This window comes from Hylobates moloch, unplaced genomic scaffold (assembly GCF_009828535.3).
Source record: "Hylobates moloch isolate HMO894 unplaced genomic scaffold, HMol_V3 SCAFFOLD_13, whole genome shotgun sequence".
Taxonomy (NCBI): Eukaryota; Metazoa; Chordata; class Mammalia; order Primates; family Hylobatidae; genus Hylobates; species Hylobates moloch.
Window position 1 is genome coordinate 40,132,703 of NW_026652288.1, and position 26,662 is coordinate 40,159,364.

The window sequence follows — 26,662 nt, forward strand, 5'->3', positions numbered from 1 at the left end:
TGAGGGTATCATTTAAATTAAAAATACATAGAAAACAGAAAAATAAGGCAAGTAGTAATTCTAGGAGTGACAAAAAGTTATATATGTAATTAAGAGTCATTTCTTGGCTCAGTAGTAAACAATATGTCAACAATCATAACAAAGTAAGTGGTGAAACTGAATTAGCTAAAAATTGCGATGTATCTATATTCCAGAAAAAAACGAAAGGAGAAGTGATTGTGGTAACACTACTAAACCTCATCTTCTATTTATATCAAGTTGATAAAAACACAAATTACCAAACAGCAGCGTATTTAGGGAAGTCCAGATTCTACCCTGTCCCTGAAACACCAATTCCCGCTTTGCCCTCTAGATAACCATTTTTATTACTTCTTGGATTATTATTATTGTTATTATTATTATTATTTTGAGACAGAGTCTCACTCTGTCGCCAGGCTGGAGTGCAGTGGCGCAATCTCGGCTCACTGCAACCTCCGCCTCCCGGGTTCAAGCGATTCCCCTGCCTCAGCCTCCCCAATAGCTGGAACTACAGGTGCACGCCACCACGCCTGGCTAATTTTTTGCATTTTTTTAGTAGAAACAGGGTTTCACCATGTTGGCCAGGATGGTCTCTATCTTCTGACCTCATGATCTACCCGCCCCAGCCTCCCAAAGTGCTGGGATTACAGGTATGAACCACCATGCCTGGCCAGTTCCTGGATTATTCTTCCACCATTTAAAAAAACATACATACATACATACACACACACACGTACACACACACATACACACATATAATCACACATTTCCTTATATATAGTACCTATACACGCATATATCATATGTACAGTTGGCCCTTGAACAACATGGGGATGGGGTGCTAATCCTCCACATAATTGCAAATCTGTTTCTAACTTTTGACTCTCCCAAAACTTAACTAGTAATAGCCTACTGTTGACCAGAAGCCTTATTGAAAACATAGTTGATTAACACATATTTTGTATATGTATTATACACTGCATTTTTACAATAAAATAACTTAGAGAAAAAATGTTATTACAATAATCATAAAGAAAATACATTTACTATTCATTAAGTGGAAGTGGATCATCCTAAACATCTTCATCCTCATCATCTTCACACTGAGTAGGCTGAGGAGGAGGTTGGTCTTGCCATCTTGGGTGGCAGAGGTATAAGAAAATCAGCACATAAGTGGACCCATGCAGTTTAAACCCATGTTGTCTGAGGGCCAATTGTATTTTTAATATATTTTACACACACACACACACACACACACACACACACACACACACACACCCCTTCTCTGTCTCTCTTCCCATCCATTTGCACATAAAAGAGAGCATATTCTAAACAATGTTCTGTACGCTGAGTTTTTTTCACTTACATGTCCTGAAACCATGACTTCTCTGACTGTAACTTTAGAGTTCTGACAATAAAATCATGTACGTATTTTACATATGAAAAAATAAAAATTAAATCAAAAAAGAAAAAAAAAGCCAAAGCAATCCCTAAAAATAGAAAAAAATTGGAAACAAGCCTACTTATCAAATGAGGGCTATAATCACATAGAAAATTACTTTAAGTAACCTTAAACATAGTAGTTTGACTATACATCCCTATTAGAACATATTCTAAGGAAGAAACCCCCAAAGAAATCTTAAATTACGTTTAGTTGTCTTTTTATTATTAGTAATATTAGCATTACTGTTAATTTGAAACTAATATATAAAGAAAGAAGATAGATTAATCAGTGTTACTCCCTAAGGGTTACTTGGCAATGTCTGGAAGGTCTACAGACATTTTTGGTTTTCACAACTGGGAAGATGATTGGGAGAAAGGGGGATGGTGCTACTGTTATCCAGTGAGTGGAAGCAGGCATGCTGCTAAATGTCCCACAACACACAAGGCAGTCCCCCAGAGCAAAGAATTATCTGGCCCAAAATGTCAATAGTGCCAAGGGTGAGAAATATATATGAATTAAGGAAACAAACAATGTAATGAGGAGCCAAGATTTTCAGCATAAAAGGTAAAAGGGCACTACACTTTTTAATTTTAATTGGATGTATCTAAAATTCATATATATTTTTCTTTTTCTTTTTTGTTTTTTTTTTGAGATGGAGTTTTGCTCTTGTTGTCCAGGCTGGAGTGCAATAGCATGATCTCGGCTCACCACAACCTCCACCTCCCAGGTTCAAGCAATTCTCCTGCCTCAGCCTCCCGAGTAGCTGGGATTACAGGCATGCACCACCACACCCAACTAATTTTGTATTTTTAGTAGAGATGGGGTTTCTCCATGTTGGTCAGGCTGGTCTCAAACTCTCAACTTCAGGTGATTCACCTGCTTCAACCACCCAAAGTGCTGGGATTACAGGCATGAGCCACCATGCCTGGCCTATATTTTTCTTTTTAAAAGATTCATTTTTCCTAGCTCTGTCCACTTAAAAGCTATAGAACCAATAACTCAGTACTAAAGAGCAACCATAATCCTCAGACTGTAGTCTCCACAATATCATTTCCTGCTAAAAGAGGCAACAGTTTTTAAAGAAATGGCTATTTCCATGTCTGGAGCAGGAAATTTACAAGATTAGCTAAAGATCCCTCTTGCTAAAGATGAGACAATTTGAGTATTAATATATGGGCCTGGTGTGGTGGCTCATGACTGTAATCCCAGCACTTTGTGAGGCCAAAGCGGGCTGATCACTTGAGGCCAAGAGTTCGAGACCAGCCTGGCCAACATGGCGAAACCCAATCTCTACTAGAAAATACAAAAATTACAGGTGTGGTGGTGCACACCTTTAATCCCAGTACTCGGGAGATGGAGGCACGAGACTCTCTTGAAACCGGGAGGTGGATGTTGCAGTGAGCTAAGATCACACCATTGCTCTTCAGCCTGAGCGACAGAGCAAGACTCTGTCTTCGATATAATAATAATAATATATGAAAAATATTTATACACCTATAATATATTCTGATGCTCAAATTACATAAACTTATAATGATCTAACTTGCTAAATTTTGGAAACCTCTAGGACACCAATCATTATTCTAAAAGTTTTGAAGAGAAAGAGTATTTCTTTTTCCTGGTCTGAGAAACTGTATTTCAGTGCAATCAAATAGTTAATGAGAGAGTTTTTCTCTATGGGAGAATTTCAGCTAATAAAAGTGAAAGACGCTCTAATAAAATAATGGATCTAGGCTATGATGATCAATAGGTGCTAAAACCCTTAAGTGAAAGGTTGACAGAGATCACTGAAATAGGAGGATTTGGCCTGACAACACATGAATCTACTGATCAATCTCAATTATGTCTGTAAGTGGGACAAACTGACATAAGATGCAATAGGATGTACACAGCATCACCTATGAAGTATACTTGCCAAAGATTTGAACCTGCATTGAGTAAAGCCAGATTATAGGAAAAATGGGATAAAGAAGCATGTCAAACACCACAAGGAGGTTAAATGGCAAATCCAGAATAAGGTACATCTAGAGCAGGGGTTGGCGAACTATACCCACAGCCTGCTTTTGTATAGTCTGTGAACTAAGAATGTGCAGATTTTATTTGGATCCTGATTCAAATAAACCAACCATAAACAACACTCTTGACACAATGAAATATATAACAGAGACTAAGTAGCAGATGATAGTAAGAAATTATTACTAATGTTGTTAGGTGTGTTAGAAATATTGCAGGATTAAAAAAAATCTCTTGGCAATACATATGGTAGTATTTAAAAGGAAAAGTAAAGTAGTTCAGCAAAAAAACAAAACAAAACTGGAGTGGGGGTAAGAGAGAAACAGAGTAAACAAATCTAAGAAAATGTTGGTAACTGTTGAAGCTGAGTGATGAATACATGAGGATTCCTTATATTATCTCTCTATTTTTTTTTTTTTTTTTTTTTTTTTTTGAGATGGAGTCTGGTCCTGTCGCCCAGGCTGGAGTGCAGTGGTGCGATCTCGGCTCACTGCAAGCTCTGCCTCCCGGGTTCACGCCATTCTCCTGACTCAGCCTCCTGAGTAGCTGGGACTACAGGCACCCGCCACCACGCCTGGCTAATTTTTTGTATTTTTAATAGAGATGGGGTTTCACCATGTTAGCCAGGATGGTCTCGATCTCCTGACCTCATGATCTGCCCACCTCGGCCTCCCAGAGTGCTAGGATTACAGGCAGGAGCCACCGCGCCTGGCTCCTTTATCTCTCTATTCTTATGTTTGAAAATGACTACAAAAACATTTACAGACCAGGTGCGGTGGTGCACGCCTGTAATCCCAGCACTTTGGGAGACCGAGGCGAGTCAGGAGTTCAAGACCAGCCTGACTAACATGGTGAAACCCCGTCTCTACTAAATACAAGAAATTAGCCGGGCGTGGTGGTGTATGCCTGTGATCCCAGTTACTTGGCAGGCTGAGGCAGGAGAATCACTTGAACCCGTGAGGCAGAGTTGCAGTGAGCAAAGATCACACCATTGCACTCCAGCCTGGGCAACAAGAGCAAGACTCTGTCTTAAAAAAAAAAAAAAAAATTTACAGAGCAGTATAAACATTTGTTTCAAAATACGTAAGTCGACAACAAGAGATAGTTAAAAAAAGTCAAAAATAATTGACTAAAAGAGGTGAAATGTGAGGTCAGAGCACAGCACTGTTATAATCTGATATTTCTACTGGCTCTCTAAAACAAGTAATGTATAAGGTATACTTTGAAAAAACTAAAAATGCATATTAAAAGGGAAAGAAATGGCATAAGTGAGAAATAATAACAGCTACATTAGATTAAGAGAAACAAATGCTAACCCAAGTTCTCATTACTTTTGCCTAGATTAACTGTCTTATGATCCTGACAAGTCTATTTTTTGTGCAGTCTGCATACCACAGGCAAATTAATTTTCATAAAGTTCAAATTCCTTTATTTCTATCTAAACATACTTGAAGATTAGTCTGTCCAAACTAAATACGATCCAAAATTGGTAATAAATATGGAGAGAGCTCCAACTTTCCATCTAATTTTGATTCATTTTTATATGTGCTTAAAGAACAAGGCATATTAGAAATAGGGAGGTCTAATTTTATTGAATAAAAAGTATAAAGCTGATCAGGAGGCAAGCCATCTTTGATTCACCTCAGTGTTCTAACAGCAGGTCCTATCATCTTATCCTATGTTTATTTCTCCACATTGAAACTGCCTTTATATCAAATTCCATTGTGTTTTGACTTTTTTCTTTCATACCATCACCCAAAATGATAACATTCCTACATCATTAGTTCTACAATGGTTTTCCATGCCCCTGGAGTTCCGTCAACTGTGGGTAACTTAAAATTCAGATAACTAGATGTTTTTTAACCTTCATATTCTGTTATCTTATAAGCCCCTGCTTATAATTGACCATTGCAACCTTGCTGCCACCATGCACAGGGCAAAACTATAGCTTCAGTGATTAAAGAGGGGAAAAAATAAACTAAATTGACAACAAAATTTAAAAAATAAAAGACAGCAAAAGAGAACATGAATGCTAGCAAAATTCAGAACTTTCTGACTCTACAATGGAAAACTCATCCCTGATTTCATTAATCTCTTACAATCTTCTCTCCTCCAGTCAGGCCAAGTTTCTAATTTTACCCCCCAAACAGACACGCTAATTTTACTTTCCAAACATTTTGTTATGTTTTCTAATTTTTAATAAGTCTAAATGAGCTATAGATCTTACAGGAAAATGGCTTCAATGCCAAGCTCTTTTCAAAAAGAAAAAGAAAGCCTCAATCTTGTTACTCCTTCTACAGCCCTTCTCTTAAAACTTTCTAGGTGTTGTCTGGTTTACTCATTTACTAAATAGATGCTTCACATTGCAATTTAACATTCAACACTATCTCATGTGACTACGCCCTGTCTTTCTAACTCTAGCCTGATTTCTTCCATGTTTATTTTGAAATCTGTAGGTAAATATTTTAAAACAACCAAAAATAAGAAAAATCTTCCCAAATATAGCTCTACATCAATCATGACTCATTTATAGGAAGAATAAAAGTTTTTCTTTCTACAGGTGGACTAATAAACAAGTGTTAGACATCAAAATATGAAAACATATAGAAGATAGTATATGTTTTCAGATTCCAACCATTCTGGTAGACATGTAATAGAATGTTAGTTGAGAGATGGGCAAGACCAATGTAGGCTGGAAATATTGAGGACCATTTACTAGAAAATGAGATTAAAGTTAAATAACTGCTAGAACTTAGGTAAGAGCACTCATAATTAATGGCAGAGATATGAAGAGTTTCAAAATTCTGGAGGCATTAAAGATACATATCCCAATGCTGTCATTTCTAGAGTTAAATACCTATTTAATAGCATGAACACAGATATAGCATGAAGGTACTTTGAGGAAAAAGAAGTCTATTGTAATTCAGAACTACTTTGGGTGATGTCCAGTGAGCGATGAGAAAGAAGTCATGCAAAAGATATTTCATAAGGGAAGAAGAAATAAACAATAAACCAGAACCAAGGAAGAATTTGAATCCTTTAGAGAAGCACAAAGAAGAAAGACATTTCCAAGCAGGGTGAAATGGATCAAATACAGCATAGAGGACTTCCTGTTTCAATATGGTAGAATTAAACATCTCTGTCTCCTCTTCACTCTGCAAACATGAAGAAGAAACAGAAAAAGAAAATACATCTTCTGGCCAGGTGCAGTGGCTCACGCCTGTAATCCCAGCACTTTGGGAGGCCGAGGTGGGAGGATCACGAGGTCAGGAATTCGAGACCAGCCTGGCCAACATGGTGAAACCCTGTCTCTACTAAAAGATACAAAAATTAGCCGGGCGTGGTCACATGCGCCTGTAGTCCCAGCTACTTGGGAGGCTGAGGCAGGAGAATCGCTTAAACCCAGGAGGCAGAGGTTGCAGTGAGCTGAGACTGCACCACTGCACTCCAGCCTGGGTGACAGAGTGAGACTCCGTCTCAACAACAACAACAAAAAATACATCTTCAATGAACCTTAAAGATAGCTAAACTCCATCCCCAGAATAGGAGGAAAGAACAGAAAATAGACTGGATTAGGCAGGGAAGAAACCCAGAGATAGCAGTTCCTGTTTCTTATCTCCAACAAAAAGTACAGGGAACAGAGTCCTCTAAAACAGAGGCACCCCCTTGTGGGCAGAATGAATGAGTCACTTTTTTGCCAGATGTCTTGAGATTGTGGCAGGAACAGAATGGACTTCATCTGGCCCTGACAAATGGTACAAAGGCAGGGCTGAACAAAGAGATGCAAACAGCCAGTATTCTTATATAAGCAGTTTGTTAGCATAGGAAGATGGAAGAGACACTGAGTTCTAGAGGAAGTATGCAAATAATAATCTCTCTTTAACTTGGGAGAATGAAAGGGTAAACCAAGTCTCAACACAAAACCTTGTATGATAAAGGAGGTCAATGTGAGGTACAGAGACTTCTTACCAGCTCAGAGCATTTTTCTGGACAGTCTTCAATACTATCCTTCTCGCCCCGTCTGGGAAGTGAAGAGCGCCTCTGCCCGGCCACCCCCTCTGGGAAGTGAGGAGCGCCTCTGCCCGGCCACCCATCGTCTGGGAAGTGAGGAGCGCCTCTGCCCGGCCACCCATCGTCTGGGAGGTGAGGAGCGCCTCTGCCCGGCCACCCATCGTCTGGGAGGTGAGGAGCGCCTCTGCCCGGCCACCCATCGTCTGGGAGGTGAGGAGCGCCTCTGCCCGGCCACCCATCGTCTGGGAGGTGAGGAGTGCCTCTGCCCGGCCGCCCCGTCTGGGAGGTGAGGAGCGCCTCTGCCCGGCCACCCGTCGTCTGGGAAGTGAGGAGCGCCTCTTGCCCAGCCCCCCGTCTGGGAAGAAGTGAGGAGGCGCCTGCCCGGCCGCCCCCGTCTGGGAAGAAGTGAGGAGCGCTCTGCCCGGCCGCTCCATCTGGGAAAGAAGTGAGGAGCGCCTCTGCCCGGCCGCCCCGTCTGAGGAAGATGAGGACGCCTCTGCCCGACCCGCCTCGTCTGGGAGAGTGAGGAGCGCCTCTGCCCGGCCGCCCGTCTGGGGAAGAAGTGAGGAAGCGCCTCTGCCCGGCGGCCCCGTCTGGGAAGTGAGGAGCGCCTCTGTCAGGGCGGCCCGTCCGGGGAAGAGTGAGGCGCCTCTGCCCGGCCGCCCCGTCTGGGAAGTGAGAGCGCCTCTGCCCGGCCGCCCCGTCCGGGAAAAAAAAGTGAGGGCGCCTCTGCCCGGCCGCCCGTCAGGGAAGAAAGAGTGAGGGCGCCTCTGCCCGGGCGCCCCGTCCGGGGAAAAAGTGAGAGCGGCGCCTCTGCCCGGCGCCCTCCGGGGAGAAGTGAGAGCGCCTCGCCCGGCCGCCCCGTCCGGGGAAAGAAGTGAGGCGCCTCTGCCCGGCCGCCCCGTCTGGGAAGTGAGGACGCGCCTCTGCCCGGCCGCCTCGTCTCAAGAGGGAAGTGAGGAGCGCCTCTGCCCGGCCGCCCCGTCTGGGAAAAGAAGTGAGGAGCCCCTGCCCGGCCGCCCCGTCTGGGAAGTGAGAAGCGCCTCTGTCCGGCCGCCCCGTCCGGGAAAAGTGAGGAGCGCCTCTGCCCGGCCGCCCGTTCTGGGAAGTAAGGCGCCTCTGCCCGGCCGCCCCGTCGGGGAAGAAGTAAGCGCCTCTGCCCGGCCGCCCCGTCCGGGAGAAGAAGTGAGGCGCCTCTGCCCGGGCGCCCCGTCGGAAAAGAGAGTGAGGAGCGCCTCTGCCCGGCCGCCCCTTCGGAAAAAGAAGTGAGAGGCGCCTCTGCCCGGCTGCGCCCGTCGGAGAAAGAAGTGAGGAGCGCCTCTGCCCGGCCGCCCCGTCCGGGAAGAAGTGAGCGGGCGCCTCTGCCCGGCGCGCCCGTCGAGGAAGAAGTGATGACGCCTCTGCCCGAAGCCGCCCCATCTAGGAAATGAGAGACCTCTGCCCGGCCACCCATCGTCTGGGAAGTGAGGGCGCCTCTGCCCGGCCACCCATCGTCTGGGGAAGTGAGGCGCGCTCTGCCCCGGCCGCCCCGTCTGGGAAGTGAGGGCGCCTCTGCCCGACTGCCACCCATCGTCTGGGAAGTGAGGAGCGCCTCTGCCCGGCCACCTATCGTCTGGGAAGAAGTGAGGAGCATCTCTGCCTGGCCGCCCCGTCTGGGAAGTGAGGAGCGCCTCTGCCCGGCCGCTCCATCTGGGAAGTCTACCACGGAGGCCAGAAGCAATGTGGGGGCTGGACGTGGTGGCTCACGCCTGTGGTCCCGGCACTCTGGGGGGCGAGGCGGGTTGATCACTTCGGGCTAGGAGTTTGAGACCAGTCTGGCCAACTTGGCGAAACATGAAAAATACAACAGACAAACTAACCAACCAACTCAGTGACAACAAAACAGGTCTACCCTGGAGTCATACTCTAATTTTTTCTATTTTCCTCCCTTTCTGATCCTTTATCCCACTTTCTTTTTCTTCCTCTTCCTTCTCCCTCTTCTTTGTCAAATAGAGGATTGAGTTATTATCACTGATCCATATAAAGTCCCTCTCTCATTTATTTTAACTCCCACCCCCCATTTCTATTCCCTGACTTCCCATGTGCAACCTTCCTAATATGTTTGATACGCATCTTTTTGTTTGTATGTATTTTTAGAAAATGTTTATTGTTTTTTGTGTGCAAAAAAAATTAATAAAAAAAAATACTATCCTTCTGTAAACAATGGCTACAGCAGGAAAATACCTTCATCGAAAGATGACAATGATAACCATAAAAGAAACGAGCATGAAATATATATGACGACATTTCAAGGAACGAAAATCATCAATCCATAAGTTGAAGGGAAAAACTGATACTGATTGATCACTTCCAAGACATAGCCTCATAAAGCCACTTAAGCTTTAAAGAAAAGGAAACCTATAGGCATCCTGGAAAATAAGTCACCTATGAGGGGAAATAATCAGGCTTCAGACTTCTCCAAGCAACATTTGAATCTAGGAACCAAGACAGAATTGTCCAAATCCCTCAGGTAACTGTCTATAAAACTCTTTGGAAAAGAAAGTATGGCTCAAAAATTTTACACATGGCCAACTATCAACCAAATGTAAAGGTTAAAAAGGTATTTTCCCATATGCAAAACCTTAGGGACTCTAGTTTCCATTAAATTATAAGCTCATAAAGACAGGATTTTGTTTGGTATACTGTTATATATCCATGCCCAGAAGAGTATTTCATCTTTGTTCTACTATTATAAATGTAGTTTTCTTTCCTTAGTATCTTCTACTCGGTTGTTGAAGTATATATGAAAGCTATTGATTTTTATTTGTTAATTTGATATCCTACCACCTCACTGAGTTCTCTTACTATTTGTTGTACTTTCTCAATTAGTTCTCTTGTGTTTTCTAGGGCTACAATCTCATTATCTGTAAATAAGGATGGTTTTATAGCTTTTTTACCCATTATTATAGTGAAATGTATAAAAGCAACAATGGGAAAACTTGGAAAGCTCCATTTCTAAAGGACACAGAAGTAGATATGAAAATCTGAACGAAGACAGAGTGTGTTCTTAGACAGAAAACATTGGCATTAAAAAGATGTTAAATTTCTGAAAGTTAATTTATATATTTAGCACAATCCCAATAAAAATTCCAAGAGGTTTTTCTCTGGAAATAGACAATTAAGTCTAAAATTCATATGGTAAAATAAATAATCAAAAATAGCCAGGATAACTCCAAAAAAGAAGTGTATGCAACTGTGGAAAGGAAGGGACTGTGTCCAAGATAAGAGGAAGATTTACTTTTGCACAAAAGGTATAATATTGGTATTATAGGTATGATATTGGTTACATTGGTTATATTTTTTTACCCAAGTATGAACCTCATGTATTTTCAAAAAATTAAAGGAATGGAAGGCAGGAATAAGCAGAAAGGAGATGCCATGGGATTTCTAAGCCAGAAACTTTTACATTTCTAAGCGATGGGATTGGGAGGGTTGTGAAGTACAATGGGAAGTGAAACTATTGTTAACCCAACACAAATCTAAGGCTTTTTAAAAAAGAAAGAAGGAAAGAAATGAAAAGAAACCTAAGTGTGAAACATGTTTTAAAATTACTACACAACCATGAAATACTGAATGCATAAGAAAATGAAACCATAAACATAAAGAGAGTGCCCGAGGATCATAGAGAGAGGAACAATAATCCTGAAAGTGAGGCTGTGCATGAATTAGGTAAGGTTGGTATTATGAAATTGGATAGGGCTACTGGCCCTCTACAATTTAAAAGAGGAAAATATCTGCAATATAGGAAGAAAAATATCTAGAAATGTCATAGTAATCTAAAGCACTCCATCCCATTTGTCACTCTATTAGAATAGGGCCTTTAAGAAAATCTTGGAAATTGTGAAATGATATCAACCCTTCACTGAACAACTCTCATGTGGCTTTCTCATTCAGAGCTGCTTTTCACTTATTCACCTGGACAGTGCCTCCCAAACATTTCTTCCTCCATCACCCAGGGCTCCTCTTCTTGCTCCAACTTGAATATCACATCTGGTTTGGTGACTTGACAGCCTATTACAAGAAATAGCAAAGGATGTGGATGTTAATGCTGGAGACAACCATCCAGATCTTAGGCTAAGTCCAAGCTTGAGGGTTTATAAAAGATGAGGATGAACAAACTTACACAATGACACAAAGTAATTAGCCTTTAACACTCAAGAATGGAGCACATCCAGTCACATGGAGAAAGGAAAGGCTACACGCATCTGGCAAGTTATAGTCTTCACACATTTCAGAAATGGAAAAGAACTCTCTGTTAAATTGCAAGGCTACCAAGCCACCTTACCCACTGTGACTAGGTTGCTGTAGTTCTCCAGCATCACATCTCGATACAAGTTCCTTTGAGCAGGTTTCATCTGCTCCCACTCCTCCTGGGTAAGGTCAACAGCCACATCCTTAAATGTCACTGTTTCCTGTAAAAACATAACGCTAATTAATTTGAATTCATCAAAATTAGGCATTGTGATCACAACATATAAGAACTTGTTTAGCTGGTACTCAAGGGTCAGAGGTAGGAGTACTAGAAGAAGAAGAGAGAAAGGTGTAGAAAAAACATTCAAAGAAATAATGGTTGGACATTTCCCAAATCTGACAAAAAACATTATACATTCAAGAAGCTCAATGAACTCCAGGTAAAATAAATGTAAGAGGCCCACAGTCAGATATACCATAGCAAAAATGTTGAAAACCAGAGATAAAGAGAGAATCTTCAGAGCAAATTTGGAAGAGTAAGCAATGACACAAGATTTACTAGAACTTGAATCAACACAAACAAATGGTAAATAAGGTTAATATAATAAACATAACACGGCCAGGCACGGTGGCTCACGCTTGTAATCTCAGCACTTTGGGAGGCCGAGGCGGGCGGATCACGAGGTCAGGAGATCGAGACCACGGTGAAACCCCATCTCTACTAAAAATACAAAAAAATTAGCCGGGCGTGGTGGCAGGCGCCTGTAGTCCCAGCTACTCGGAGGGGCTGAGGAAGGGGAATGGCGTGAACCCGGGAGGCGGAGTTTGCAGTGAGCCAAGATCGCACCACTGCACTCCAGCCTGGGTGACAGAGCGAGACTCCGTCTCAAAAAAAAATAAAAATAAACATAATACATATTTGCTCTCTTTTTTCAGCTTCTTTAAGTGATGCAACACTATATGCAGTAGTAATTATAGTAATGGGTTGAGTCTGTAATATATATAACAATAACAGTACAAACGAGGGAAGAGGGAATAGAGCTACATAAGACAAACATTTCCATATCTTAATGGAACTTAGTATAAATCTGAAGTAGGTTCTGATAAGATACATAGTATCCAAGTCCTAGAGCAACCACTAAGAAAATATAGTGAAAAATCATTAAAGAAATTATAATTTTATACTGGAAAATATTCGCTTAGTGAAAAGAAAGCAGTAAAGGAGAAACAAAAAATGACACGAGACATATGGAAAACAAAAAGGTGGACATAGCCCAATAATTTTAGTGTCACCATTAACTCTGAATGGACTAAACAGGCTAAAAAAAAGGCAGAGATTGTCAGATTGGATAGAAAAACAGAATTCAACTACATGCTGTCTACAGGAAATACATTTTAGGTTCAAATACACAAATAGCTTGAAAATAAAGTGATGGAAAAAGATACAGCACACAAACAACCATAAGAAAGCTAGAGTGGATATATGAATATCAGACAAAATAGAACTTAAAACAAAACTGTTACTAAAGAACATTTTATAATGATAAAAGGGTCAATCTGGCAGAAAGATGTAACAATTATATATGCATCTAACAGTCTTAAAATACATAAAGCAAAAATACGAATTGAATTGAAGGCAGAAACTGGCAGACCTAACAGACACCTTTAACAATAATTTTTGGAGACTCCAAACACTACTTTTTTTTTTTTTTTTTTTTGAGACAGAGTCTCAGTCTGTCGCCTAGGCTGTAGTACAGTGGCATGATCTTGGCTCATTGCAACCTCTGCTGCCCGGGTTCAAGCAATTCTCCTGCCTCAGCCTCCCGAATAGCTGGGATTACAGGCACCTGCCACCGCACCTGGCTAATTTTTGTATTTTTAGTAGAGATGGGGTTTCACCATCTTGGCCAGGCTGGTCTTTAACTCCTGACTTCGTGATCCACCCGCCTTGGCCTCCCAAAGTGCTGGATTACAGGCATGAGCCCCTGCACCCAGCCCAAACACCACTTTTAATAATGGATACAACTGGGCATATTATAAGCAAGAAAATAGAAGACTCAAACACCATACACCAACCAGACCTAACAGACACCTAAAGAACACACCGCTCAACAGAATACACATTCTTCTCAAGTGTATATAGAGCACTCTCCAAGATAGAAAATATGTTAGTCTATAAAAGAAGCCTCAATAGGCCCAGCTACACAGGAGGCTGAGGCAAGAGGATCACTTGAGCCCAGGAGGTTAAAGCTATAGTGAACCATAATCATGTTTGTTAACAGCTACTGCATTTCAGCCAGGGAAACACAGCAAGACCTGTCTCTTTTTTTTTTTGAGACAGAGTCTCACTCTGTCACCCAGGCTAGAGTGCAGTGGAGCGATCTCGGCTCACTGCAACCTGTGCTGCCCAGGTTCAAGCGATTCTCTGGCCTTAGCCTCCCAAGTAGCTGGGATTATAGGCACCTGCCACCGAGCCTGGCTACTTTTTGTATTTTTAGTAGAGATGGGGTTTCACCATATTGGTCAGGCTGGCCTTGAACTCCTGACCTCGTGATCCACCCGCCTTGGCCTCCCAAAGTGCTGGGATCACAGAAGTGAGCCACCGCGCCCGGCTTAAGACCTGTCTCAAAAAAAAAAAAAAAAAAAAAGCCTCAATAAATTTTAAGAGAATTGTGTAAAGTATGTTCCTTGATGACAATGGATAAAAATTAGAAATCACTAACAAAAAGAAATTTGTGAAATTCAAAAATATGTAAAAATTAAACAATATTCTGAAATAACCAAGGGCTCAAAAAAATCACAATGAAAATTACAAAATACTTTGAGGTAAAAGAAAATGAGGGTGCAACATAGCAAACCTTATGGAATGCCATTAAAGCAAGTTTTAGAGGGAAACCTATAGCTGTAAACACTTTATTAAAAAAGAAGAAAGATTTTAAATCAATAAAGTAACTTTCTACCTTAAAATATTAGAAGAGGGCTGGGCGTGCTCATAATCTGGCACTCTGGAAGGCCGAGGCAGGCGGATTGCTTGAGCCCAGGAGTTCAAGACCAGCCTGGGCAACATGGTGAAACCCCATCTCTACAAAAAATACAAAAACTTAATCGGGCGTGGTGGTGTATGCCTGTAGTCTTGGCTACTGGGAGCTTGGGGGACCAGGCTAAAGTGGCAGGATGACCTGAGCCTGGGAGATCAAGGCTGCAGTGAGCCATGATCATGCCACTGCACTTCAGCCTGGGTGACAGAGTGAGACTCTGTCTGAATTAAAAAAACAAAAGATACTAGAAGATAATCAAACTAAATCCAAAGTAACCAAAAGAAAATAAGCAAACATTAGAATGGAACTCAAAGAAAGTTAGACTAGAAAAACATTAGCATCAATAAAACTAAAAATTGACAAAATGGACAAATATGACTAACAAAAAAGAAGACTCAAAATACAAAAATCAGGAATGAAAGAAGAAACATTGCTACTAATCTTACAGAAGTAAATAGGAATACAAAGAAATATTATGAATAAATATATGCCAACAAACTGGAGTAGATGAAATGAGTGAATTTCTCCAAAGACACAAAGTGATTAAACTGAAACAAAAAGAAAAGATGAAAAGACTTGTAACAAGAGACTGAATTACTAAAAACAAACAAAAAAAAAACCAAAAAAAAAAACTACCCAAAAGAAAAACTTAGGCCCAGATGGCTTCACTGGTGAATTTTACCAAACAACAAAAAAATTAATACTAACTTATTTACAAACTCTTCCAAAACAAAGAGGATAAATAAAAAGGAGGGGACACAGCTTTTACGAGGCAAGTATTACCCTAATACTAAAACCTGACAAACATACACATACACATACACACACACACACACACGCACCGCCCCCCAAAAAACACCAGAGCCCACTCTCTCTTATTAATAGAGAGGTAAAAATCCTCAATGCTAACAAACCTAATCCAACAACATATAAAAAGTATTATGGACCATAACCAAGTAGGATTTACCCAAGGAGAATGCAATATTAATTTAACATCTGATAATCAATTAATGTAATACATTATACCAATATAATAAAGGACAAAAACCATAAGATCATCTCAGTAAATGCAGAAAAAGTAGTGAACAAAATCCAACACCCTTTTATCATTGAAAACAAACAAACAAACAAACAACAACCAAAAAACCCAACATGACAAATTAGCAAATAAGCAAAAGAAGGGAACTTCCTCAACATGATATAGGGCAACTACAAAACTCCCACATCATAATAAATGGTGATGAAAACTTCACCGGGGAAGAGAATAGTCTTGTCAACAAATGATGCTGGGACAACTGGACTATCTGCATGCAAGGCAATGGAATTGGATCATGCCATAAACAAAGGTTAACTCAAAATGGATCAAAGATCTAGCTGTAAGAGATACAAAAAAAAAAAAAAAAAAAGGTCTCAGAACACACAGTTGTAAATTATGACCTTGAATTAGGCAATGGTTTCTTAGATACGACACCAAAAGCACAAGCAACAAAAGAAAATTAAACAAAAATGGACATCAGAACAACTAAAAATTTTTGTGCTTCTAAGGACATCATGAAGAAAGTGAAAAGACGACCCAGAGGATAGGATAAAATATTTCCAAATCATTTATCTGATGAGACACTTGAGTATGTACAGCCCTCTTAAAAATTCAATAATCAAAAGACAAACCAATTCGAAATGGGCAAAGGCTCTGAATAGACAATTCTTCAAAGAAGATATATTAATAGAAATGGCCAACAAACATAGGAAATGGTGTTCAACATCACAAGTTATACAGTACATGTAAATGAAAATCTCATGAGCTTTACTTCACACCCACTAGGACAGCTATAACCAAAGGACAGATAAGAACAAGTGCTGATGGAGAAACTGGAATCCTCATACACAGCTGGTGGGAATGTAAACTAGCACAAATGCTATGGAAAACAGTAGGGCAATTCTTTTTCTTTTTTTCTGGGGACGGAGTTTCGCTCTTGTTGCCCAGGCTGGAGTGCAATGATGTGTGGTCTTGGCTCACTGCAACCTCTACCTACCAGGTTCAAGTGATTCTCCTGCCTCAGCTTCCCAAACGGCTAGGATTACAAGCATGTGCCACCAGGTACAGCTACTTGTTTTTTATTTTTAGTAAAGACAGGGTTTCACTATGTTGGTCAGGTGGGTCTTGAACTCCTGACCTCAGGTGATCTGCCCATCTCAGCCTTCCAAAGTGCTGGGATTACAGGCGTGAGCCACTGCACCCGGCTAACAGTGGGGCAGTTCTTTAAAAGGTTAAACATAGAGTTGCCATATGATCTAGCAAATTCATTTCTATGTACAAACTTAAGAGAAGTGAAAACATATGACCACATAAAAACTTGTACATCAATGTTCTTATCAGCATTATTCATAATAGCCTAAAAGGGGAAATGAGTCAAATTTCCATTAATCAATGAATAAAATGTAGTATATCCCTACAATAGAATATTATTCAGAAATAAAAAGTACTCGTACAAGCTACAAAACGCATGAAACTTGAAAACATAATGCTAAGTGAAAGGCGTCACAAAGGATAACAGTTTATCATATGACTCAGTTTACATTAAATGTCCAAAATAGGCAAATCCATAGAGATAGAAATCATTTATTCTTGCCTACATCAGAGCCTTGAGGGAAAATAGGAAGTGAAAGCTAACAGGTAAAGGGTTTCTTTTCAGAGTGATGAAAATGTTCTAACATTGATTATGGTGATGGTTGCACAACTCTGTGAACACACTAAAAACCACTCAATTGTATACTTTAAATGGGCTAATTTTATAGTATGTGACTTATATGTTAATAAAGTTTTTTTTAAGTTATAAGACTATATTTCAATATGTTTAAAGTTTAAAAAATCTCAGTGAAGCTGGGAATAGTAGCTCACACCTATAATCGCAGCACTTTGGGAGGCTGAGGCAGGAGGACTGCTTGAGGCCAGGAGTTCGAGAACAGCCTGGGTAACATAGTGAGACTCCATCTCTACGAAAAATAAAAAATAAAAAAATTAGCCAGGCATGATGGCACATGCCTATCATCTAGCTACTCGGGAGGCTGAGGTGGGAGGATCACCTGAGCCCAGTTCATGCCACTGTACTCCAGCCTGGGCAACACAGCAAGGCCTGGTCTCAAAAACAAACTCAACAAAAAATAATTCCGTTAGAAAATATTACTGTGATAAATTGATTATTCAGCGAGTCTTCACTTCCTGCCTGTACTAATGTCCCATCTACTAATGTGGGCCTTGTCTGAGCCCTTTGTTGGGCAAAAGGAATGTCAGTAAACATGATGTGAGCAAAGGCTTGAAATTTGCTTACACCCTTTACCTTGGCTCATGTGCTGCAGTGAGACAGCAAATGAAGACCTTGGCCCAGGACGCTGAGCCATTTCAGCTGAAACTCAGAATGAATATATGCAGAGCAGACACGAAACCACCGTGGAGCCTAAGCCAAGGACAGCTGATCTGCAGCCCAAAGCAGAGATGCCCACATAGTTAACCTGCAGACCCCAAGGATAAGAATGAATGCCTGTTGTTCTATTCACAAAAGCAGCAGAAGGGCTGAACAGACATGTGACTGACACAATTCTGACTGAAAAAAAATGTTAAAGTACTAAACTTTCAAAACGGAGCTGGGTTTAGATATGTTTTACCAGTTAATAGGCTGTGGTATCCAACGTCATGGGTTCAAATTCTGCCTTCAAAATTTACTAATTGTGTTACCTTGACAAATAGCCAAACTTGAGTCTCAGTTTCCTCATCTATAAAGTGGAATTCTCCTTAAAGGGTTGATGTGAAGACTAAATAACACAGTAAATGTGACTCAAAACAGAGCTTGACACAATAATCAACTGATGAATGTTTCAGAAATAGATAATCCCTATAGAATATACACCACAACAAAGATAGAGGAAAACTACAAAAAGATAAAACATTTTTTAAATTAGTGCTAAGAAATCAGCACAAAAACATTTTCCCACCAACTCTAGTAACTTAGCATAAATCTCATATAAAAAGATCGCACCCCTGGCCGGGTGTGGTGGCTCATGCCTGTAATCCCAGCACTTTGGGAGGCCGAGGCAGGTGGATCACGAGGTCAGGAGATCGAGACCATCCTGGCTAACACGGTGAAACCCCATCTCTACTAAAGATACAAAAAATTAGCCAGGTGTGGTGGCGGGCGCCTGTAGTCCCAGCGACTCGGGAGACTGAGGCAGGAGAATGGCCTGGACCCAGGAGGTGGAGCTTGCAGTGAGCCAAGATTGTGCCATTGCACTCCAGCCTGGGCGACAGAGCGAGACTCTGTCTCAAAAAAAAAAAAAAAAAAAAAAAAAAGATTGCATCCCTGACAAAAGCCATAAGTAACAAAATACCAAGAAGTAAAATATGTTTTAATTTTTGACTGTATAAAATGATGAGTCAGTCTTTATAATAGGGTCTATTTTCCCAAGATGTTGATTCTCTTCACATACAAACGTTAAGAAATTCCGTATTAATAGCAAGAAACATAGGGGTTCGAACCTTAAAAAACATAAATTCACAGTTCATATCATTAAGTTTTATTCCTTCTCCCATCAAATGGAATAAAAAAAAAAAACATGAATACACTTCCGCCCCTGGCAAGAGGCACTAACATTTCCAATGTTCTTGCTGGTACCACAGCACCTTCCTCTCCTTCACTTTTTTTTTCTTTGAAACTGGGTCTCGCTCTGTCACCTAAGCTGGAGCAGTGCCACAGTCATAGCTCAATGAAGACTCACTGCTGAGCTCAAGCAATCCTCCTGCCTCAGCCTCCTGAGTAGCTGGGACTACACATGTGAGCCACCAAACCTAGCTAATTTTTTTTTTTTTTTTTTGAGACGGAGTCTTGTTCTGTCGCCCAGGCTGGAGTGCAGTGGTGCGATCTCGGCTCACTGCAACCTCTGCCTCCTGGGTACAAGTGATTCTCCTGCCTCAGCCTCCCAAGTAGCTGGGACTACAGGCGTGTACGACCACACCCGGCTAATTTTTTGTATGGGGTTTCACCGTGTCAGCCAGAATGTTCTCGATCTTCTGATCTCATGATCCACCCGCCTGTCTCCCAAAGTTCTGGGATTACAGGCATGAGCCACCATGCCTGGCCACACCCAGCTAATTTTTAAAAATTTTTTGTAAAGGCTGGGTCTTGCTGTATTGATCCAGCTGGTCTCAAACTCCTGGCCTCAAGTGATCCTCCTGCTGCAGCCTCCTAAAGTGCTGGGATTACAGGTGTGAGCCACCATGCCTCACTTTCTTCACTTTTAAGATACATAATAGAATATAATTTTTAAAAATAACAAAGTTTACAGCAAGAGAATAAAGATAACTACAAGTCAGTTCTGGGTGTATATGCTGACTGGCAACTTTTTATAAAATTTTTTTTCCCTAAAGTTACGTAAGCATTAAACAAATATTCTTCTTTTAAAAACTTAGAGCATGGCACATGACATTCTTTTATACTTTTCCCAGCCATTCTGCATGTTTTTATTTTTCAAACATATTCTAGACTCGGCTTGAATAAACTTGTCTAATTCTAAGAAAAATAATTTAGAATTGTTATTGAGATTCTGATAAATCTGTGTAGGTTAAAGACAATTTACATTAATTTAATAATGATGGATCTTATCCAAAAAAGGGTATTTAAAAAATTTGTTCAAATCCTCTATCTCAGTAATAATTTGAAGGTTTCATTCTCCCATGTACACCACATACATTTATTTTTTTCTTTTGGGTTTTTTTCTAGTCTGAGCATCATTCTTTTATTTCATTTTTGATGGTGTGGTTTATAGAGAAAAATGGTATTGATTTTTGTATATTAATTTTGTGTCCATATTTCAATCATTCTCGTGTTTCTCTTCTGTTGCCTAAAAACATAATTGTATCACTTAGATATCATAATTTTGAATGCACCATCCCACTTTTTACTTCATTTCCCTCCCCTTACTTATGTCTAGGCATACAAAATTGTAGTAGATAAATGTGGTAGCACTGGCAAGCTGGTTGTGTTCCTGACTAGTAGGAAAGTGCCTAATTTTTACAAGTAAACATGGTACTAGCTTTTAGCTTATTATCTGCACGTAGATATGTGTTGTATGCATGTGAATAATTTCTTAAAATATCATAAGAAAATGTTCTTTTACTTTATAAATAGGTCCTTTTGAAATTACAGGTTCTGAGTTAAAAAAATTTTCAGCTCTATAGATCTGATTGTTTTTCTCTTGAATATAATAATTTATATTAATAGATTCCCTTAAATGGAAACATCTTTAATTGTGACAGAAAATATATTTCAGGACACGTGCAATGGCTCATGCCTGTAATCCTAGTACTTTGGGAGGCTGAGGCAGGTGGATCACTTGAGGTCAGCCTGGCCAACATGGCGAAACCCTATCTCTACTAAAAATGCAAAAACTTAGCCAGGCGTGGTGGTGTACACCTGTAATTCCAGCTGCTTGAGAGGCTGAGGCATGAGAATCGCTTAAACCCGTGAGGTGGAGGTTGCAGTGAGCCAAGATCGTGTCACTGCACTCCAGCCTGGGCAACAAAGCAAGACTTCATCACCAAAAAAATATATCTATATCTATATCTACATCTATATCTATATCTATACACACACATACATGTATATCTTTCTATATCTATATCTTTATATATATAGCTGTTTATATATATATGTATTTTTTGCTCAATTCTTCTCCAATTAGTCTGTGCAATTCAGTGGAAATCCCCAATAGGATTTCTTCCTAGAACTAGATAAACTAATTCTAAAATTCAAATGGAAGCCCAGAGGTCCCAAAGTAGCTGAAAAATTTTTGAAAAACTAAGAATAATGTGTGTGCATAAAGAAGCGGTAAAATCATTGCCCATATAAAGTAATTGTAATTAAACCAATGTAAAACACACACACACAAATACGGTACTGATATAAATGTAGACAAATAGATTAAAGAAAAAGTAAAAGCCTAGAAACCATCATGTATGTATACAGTAAAGGTGGCATCACAAAGGAAAGATCTACTTAATAAACGGTGTTGGAACAACTGGTCTTCTACATGCAAAGATAATTCTACTAATAGAATTATCAGTAACTTCCTATCTCAAACCAATTACAATATTATAATCCAGTTGGATTAAAGACTAAATATGGAAAACAAAGCTTTGAACAGAGATTATCTCTATGATCTAATATTAATTAGGAAAGATATCTTAGAAAAGATCAACATTGGCAACTCATGAAAAAAGATTACAAAATATTAATAGTTGCATATTTTGACTGAATTCTATTATGTGTACATATTTATCATACACTAAATGTAACTATCCAAACTTCAGTGTCTATACAACAAAAAATAACATAAAAGTGACAGATTGGGAGAAGGTAGCTGCATAAATCCTGAGTCCTAATACTGAAACAGACATTCTTAAAATATTCTAATTTCAAATACAGAAAAAACTATTATTACAAAATAGACAAACAATACGAACAGGTAATTGGCTTTTGTATTTCTTCACTCATAATGAGCCTCCATCTGTACAGTATTGTAGAGTGTGGGCCCTAGAGTCAGACTGTATGGATTTGAATCCTGGGTTTATAACACATTGATGCACGATGTTACGTAAGCTTCTTAACCTCTGGGCTTCATTTCCCTTATCTTAAAAAATTTAAATAATATGTACTTCATAGATTTCTGATAATAATTACATGAAATAAGCTATGTAAAGCACAATACACCTGGCACATAGTAAGAACTCAATAAAGCTGTAACAGTTGGTTCTCCATATCTGTGGGTTCAATATCCATGGATTCAACCAATGGCAGACCAAAAATATTTGAGAAAAAAATAACAATGCCTATCATTTATGGGGTACTTGTTACATGTATTTAACCCTCCCAACATTCCTATGGGATAAATACCATTATTATCCCCATTTACAGACTTACAGATGATGTAACTGAGTCACGAAAAGATTAAGAAACTTGTCCACAGTCATGCACTTCGTAAGTCACTGAGCCAAGATTTAAACTCAAGCCTGTCTAGGGCCAGAGAGGTTTGTCTAGGCCACTGCGCCAACAGAAGTAACTGGATGAGCCATAAGATCATATGGTCAAAAGAAGTATGTGTGTATGTTTCATGATGTGAAAGACATAAGCTGAGTAAAAAGAGGCAGTTAAGCAGAAAACATTCAAAATATAGGTGTGTGAGTGACTTCACAGGTGGAAACAAAAAGAATCAAGAGCAGAGAATACGTAATTTTGTAAGATGAGGATGAAGACTATCTTCTGAGACCATAAAAAAGATGTGAAAAGCTATGGATATCAGAACTATAAGACTTTGCCATAGAATATTAGTATAATTTAGCTCAACTTGGATTAAAAACTCAATTGAAGAAAATATATACGTAAGACCATTTGAAAGATATGTGTTCCACTTACTCCTCCAGGTAATTTAAATTTTTGAACTTTGGCCAAGACTGACTTTTAAAAGCTAAGCTAAAAATTGTAAGAATTAAGGAATTACAGTCGTCCCTAGGAAACCAGGGAGAATTGGTTCCAGGACCCCCCACGGATACCAAAACCCACAGATGCTGAAGTCCCTTATATAAAATGGTGTAGGATTTGTACATAACCAATGTATATCCCCCCGTACTCTTTAAATCATCCCTAGATTACTTGTAAAACCTAATATAATGTGATTTCTATGTAAATAGTTGTTACACTATATTGTTTAGAAAATGACAAGAAAAAAGTCTGTACATGTTCAGTACAGATACAATGACCCATTTTTTTTCAAGTATTTTTGATTTGCAGTTGGTTGAATCTATGGATGCAGAATCTACAGACACAGAAGTCCAACTGTATTTTAGAGTTTCTTTTTGACCAAGGTGCCAATTAAAAGCCTTTTACTTAAATAATTTTAAGTTTTTCCTCATAAACGGTGTAACTTATGGACTTAGGGAATAAACTTCAGTGTCCCAGTTTGCTTTGACTCTCCAGATCATATTTAAACTTGAACTCAACTTTAATAATTCTGTATGTACCTGCTTCTGCATAGCCGTATCTCAAATTTCCCCAGGTTCTAATTTTCTATCTGTATTTTTTCTCACTTTGATTTTCATCAATTCATTTTTTCCAACATATTGGTAGGTTACAATAACCCACGGTAACTGCACTGCAAAATAATGCAGGAAACAAATAAATGCTTAAGACGTACAAGAGGCCTGGTTGTATCCTCTTCTTCCTCGGAAAGGGCAGACTCCTGAGAACACCAAGCTGAGGGAAGAGAAACGAAACAGATTTGCTTCAAAGTTTCAGACAAAGGAATATAGAAATCTTCAGTAGCAAGTGGCTATAAGACCTGGGATTTATGGAGGGCTAAGTATGCAGTTCCCATTGAATCTATTGGCAATATTTTATCTCCCTAGAATCTTGCTGTTTTATTTCTAACAGGAAGTTTATCTTAAGTACATAATAATAGATACCCCAAAAATTTAAAGATTGGGATGATCTTTAAAATGTTTTTTTTTGAAATGGAGTCTCACTCTGCTGTCCAGGCTGGAATGCAATGGCCTGATCTCCGCTTACTGCAACCTCTGCCTCCCAGGTTCAAGCAATTCTCCTGCCTCAGCCTCCGGGGTAGCTGGGATTATAGGCATCCACCACCACGCCTGGCTAACTTTTTTGTATTTTTAGTAGAGAAGGGGTTTCACCATGTTGGCCAGGCTGGTTTCGAACTCCTGACCTCAAGTGATCCATTTGCCTCGACCTCTCAAAGTGCTAGGATTACAGGCGTGAGCCACTGCGCCCGGCCTAAAATGTTATTTTTTAACCATAAAGAATTTAGGGCCAGGCACAGTGGCTCACGCCTGTAATCCCAGCACTTTGGGAGGCCAAGGCGGGTGGATCACGAGGTCAGGAGTTCGAGACCAGCTTGGCCAATATGGCAAAACCCCGTCTCTACTAAAAATACAAAAATTCGCCGGGCATGGTGGCGCACGCCTGTAGTCCCAGCTACTTGGGAGGCTGAGGCAGGAGAACTGCTTGAACCCAGGAAGCGCAGGTTGCAGTGAGCCGAGATCACACCACTGCACTCCAGCCTGGGCAACAGAGCGAGACTTTATCTCCCCATAAAAAAAAAGAATTTAGAAAAAAACCTTCATCATACTGGCTATAGGTAATGTGGAACATTCATATGATAGAATGCAATACAGTCATGATTCTAAAGACATTTTTAAAAAACTTGATTTATTTTTTACCCTAAAAAATTCAGGGCCTTTTGGTTAAAAATAAAAGCCTGAATACCTGCATTTATTAGTATTTCCACTCTCTCCCAAACCAATCATAATGTTAATAAAGGAAAAAAGGAGGCTAAAACTCATAAGGACGAGGAATATAGAAGATTTCCACAGATAAGAGCTGTCAACAAAATGTGGGAAGCTAGAGAGCAGACAAATGAGTTGTATCTAACTTAACCAGAGAAAACTGAAGCTTAAGTGAAGGTGGAAGGAGGGTGGGGAAGCCATGACAGGACCCTAGAAAGGTTCAGGAATGGAGCTACTCATTAATTCTGTGGACTAGAGTTTGGGAGTAGGGATGAAAAACATAAAACCGAATGTAAGATGTCACAAAAAGATGTTAAAACCACCTGATGTTTTCTTTCACCCAACATGGCATAGTCACATTTCCCTCACATTGGCAACAGAAAAAAATTAAAGATTCTTTCTCTAGATATACTGAATACAAGCTCTGGATTTCAGGCCTACCAGATGCAGATAAAGGTGGGGTTGAAGCGATGCAGAGAGAAAAGAATTAAAGTTCTCATATTGCAAGATGAGGTGCCCAACATGCTCACTTCCGTCGTTTGTCTCCCAAAAAGCAGGAGTTCTGGCTTGTACTTCTCAAGCAAAATCTAGGACTTCTTGCTGGGGAAACTGACTAGCCCAAAGAAAATGCTTACAGATCCTGACATCTGGTCAACCTTCAACCTCCAAAAAATAATACCATATTAGAAAGAAGGGCAAGGAGAAGAGTGTGTTGGGGTGGAGGTAAAACAGAAGGGGTTAGGTGGTGAAAGAGAGCTAAATCCTTAACTTCATTATCAAAAATCAACAGGAAATATCTAAAACTGAGAAATCAAGCATTAGCAGTATAAGAATGTTATTTAGAAAAAAGGAGGTGAATACCAGAATATTGAGACAAAAATGTTCAAAGTGGTTGCCTTTCAGGAATGAGTACAGGGAACGAAGATGGCTGCAACAGGAAGCTTTTGTTTATGTAACAGTACAGCATTTAAAGATATACTTAAATATACTCTTTAAGAAATAAAAATTGCATTTCAAAATTTATTTTAAAAAATCAAATAGTCAAATGAATATGATTAAAAACAAATGTCTCCCCTGCACAGTCAATTAACACATGTGACCTTTCTCAGTAGGAGTAATAAATTTCTTTTCACTGTCCCCAAATGTAGAGCCTTTCTATCCTAAGCTCCACCTATGAGCCACCTCACCTTTCCTTTCCATCATGTGGCTCAAACGCTCCATTGCCACACAGCTATTGCTGATCACTGAAGATTAAGATGTCATTCAGACCCTGCCTGCTCTGGGCAGAAGGGTCAAGACAAGCTCCAGCAACTCCAGGGTCCACTCTCTTTCAGGACTCTCCAGCCTCTAAGGCAGGTCTCAGGTCAGGTCTCCTTCCATGATAGACACCTGTTCCTCAGACTTCTATTTGCACTGCAGATGTGTTTTATCCTTGTGGAGCCAGGACCTGTGGATTAGGATATAAATCTAATTTACCTGGTGCCTTCTCATTGGCTCCCTGTGATAACCAGCTTCCAAGATGGCCCCCAGTGATCACCATCTTCTGGTATTCGTGCCTTT

General features: G+C 40.0%; 1 protein-coding gene across 4 annotated transcripts in view; it reads right to left on the reverse strand.

Moving 5' to 3' along the window:
* ZNF568 (zinc finger protein 568) overlaps positions 1–26,662 on the reverse strand; it is a 90,046-nt gene that overhangs the window by 57,384 nt on the left and 6,000 nt on the right. For 2 of the 4 annotated variants that reach the window (XM_032173136.2, XM_058426314.1), the window contains exons 3-6: positions 26,290–26,549; positions 23,995–24,053; positions 11,811–11,937; positions 11,441–11,536 (exon numbers count right to left, since the gene is read on the reverse strand). In XM_032173136.2, the coding sequence (XP_032029027.2) occupies positions 11,441–11,536; positions 11,811–11,937; positions 23,995–24,053; positions 26,290–26,323 (316 nt within the window). In that variant the 5' untranslated portion in view covers positions 26,324–26,549. Of the gene's footprint in view, positions 1–11,440; positions 11,537–11,810; positions 11,938–23,994; positions 24,054–26,289; positions 26,550–26,662 lie in introns of those variants that run through there. The other 2 variants (XM_032173135.2, XM_032173137.2) reach the window with 2 other exon arrangements.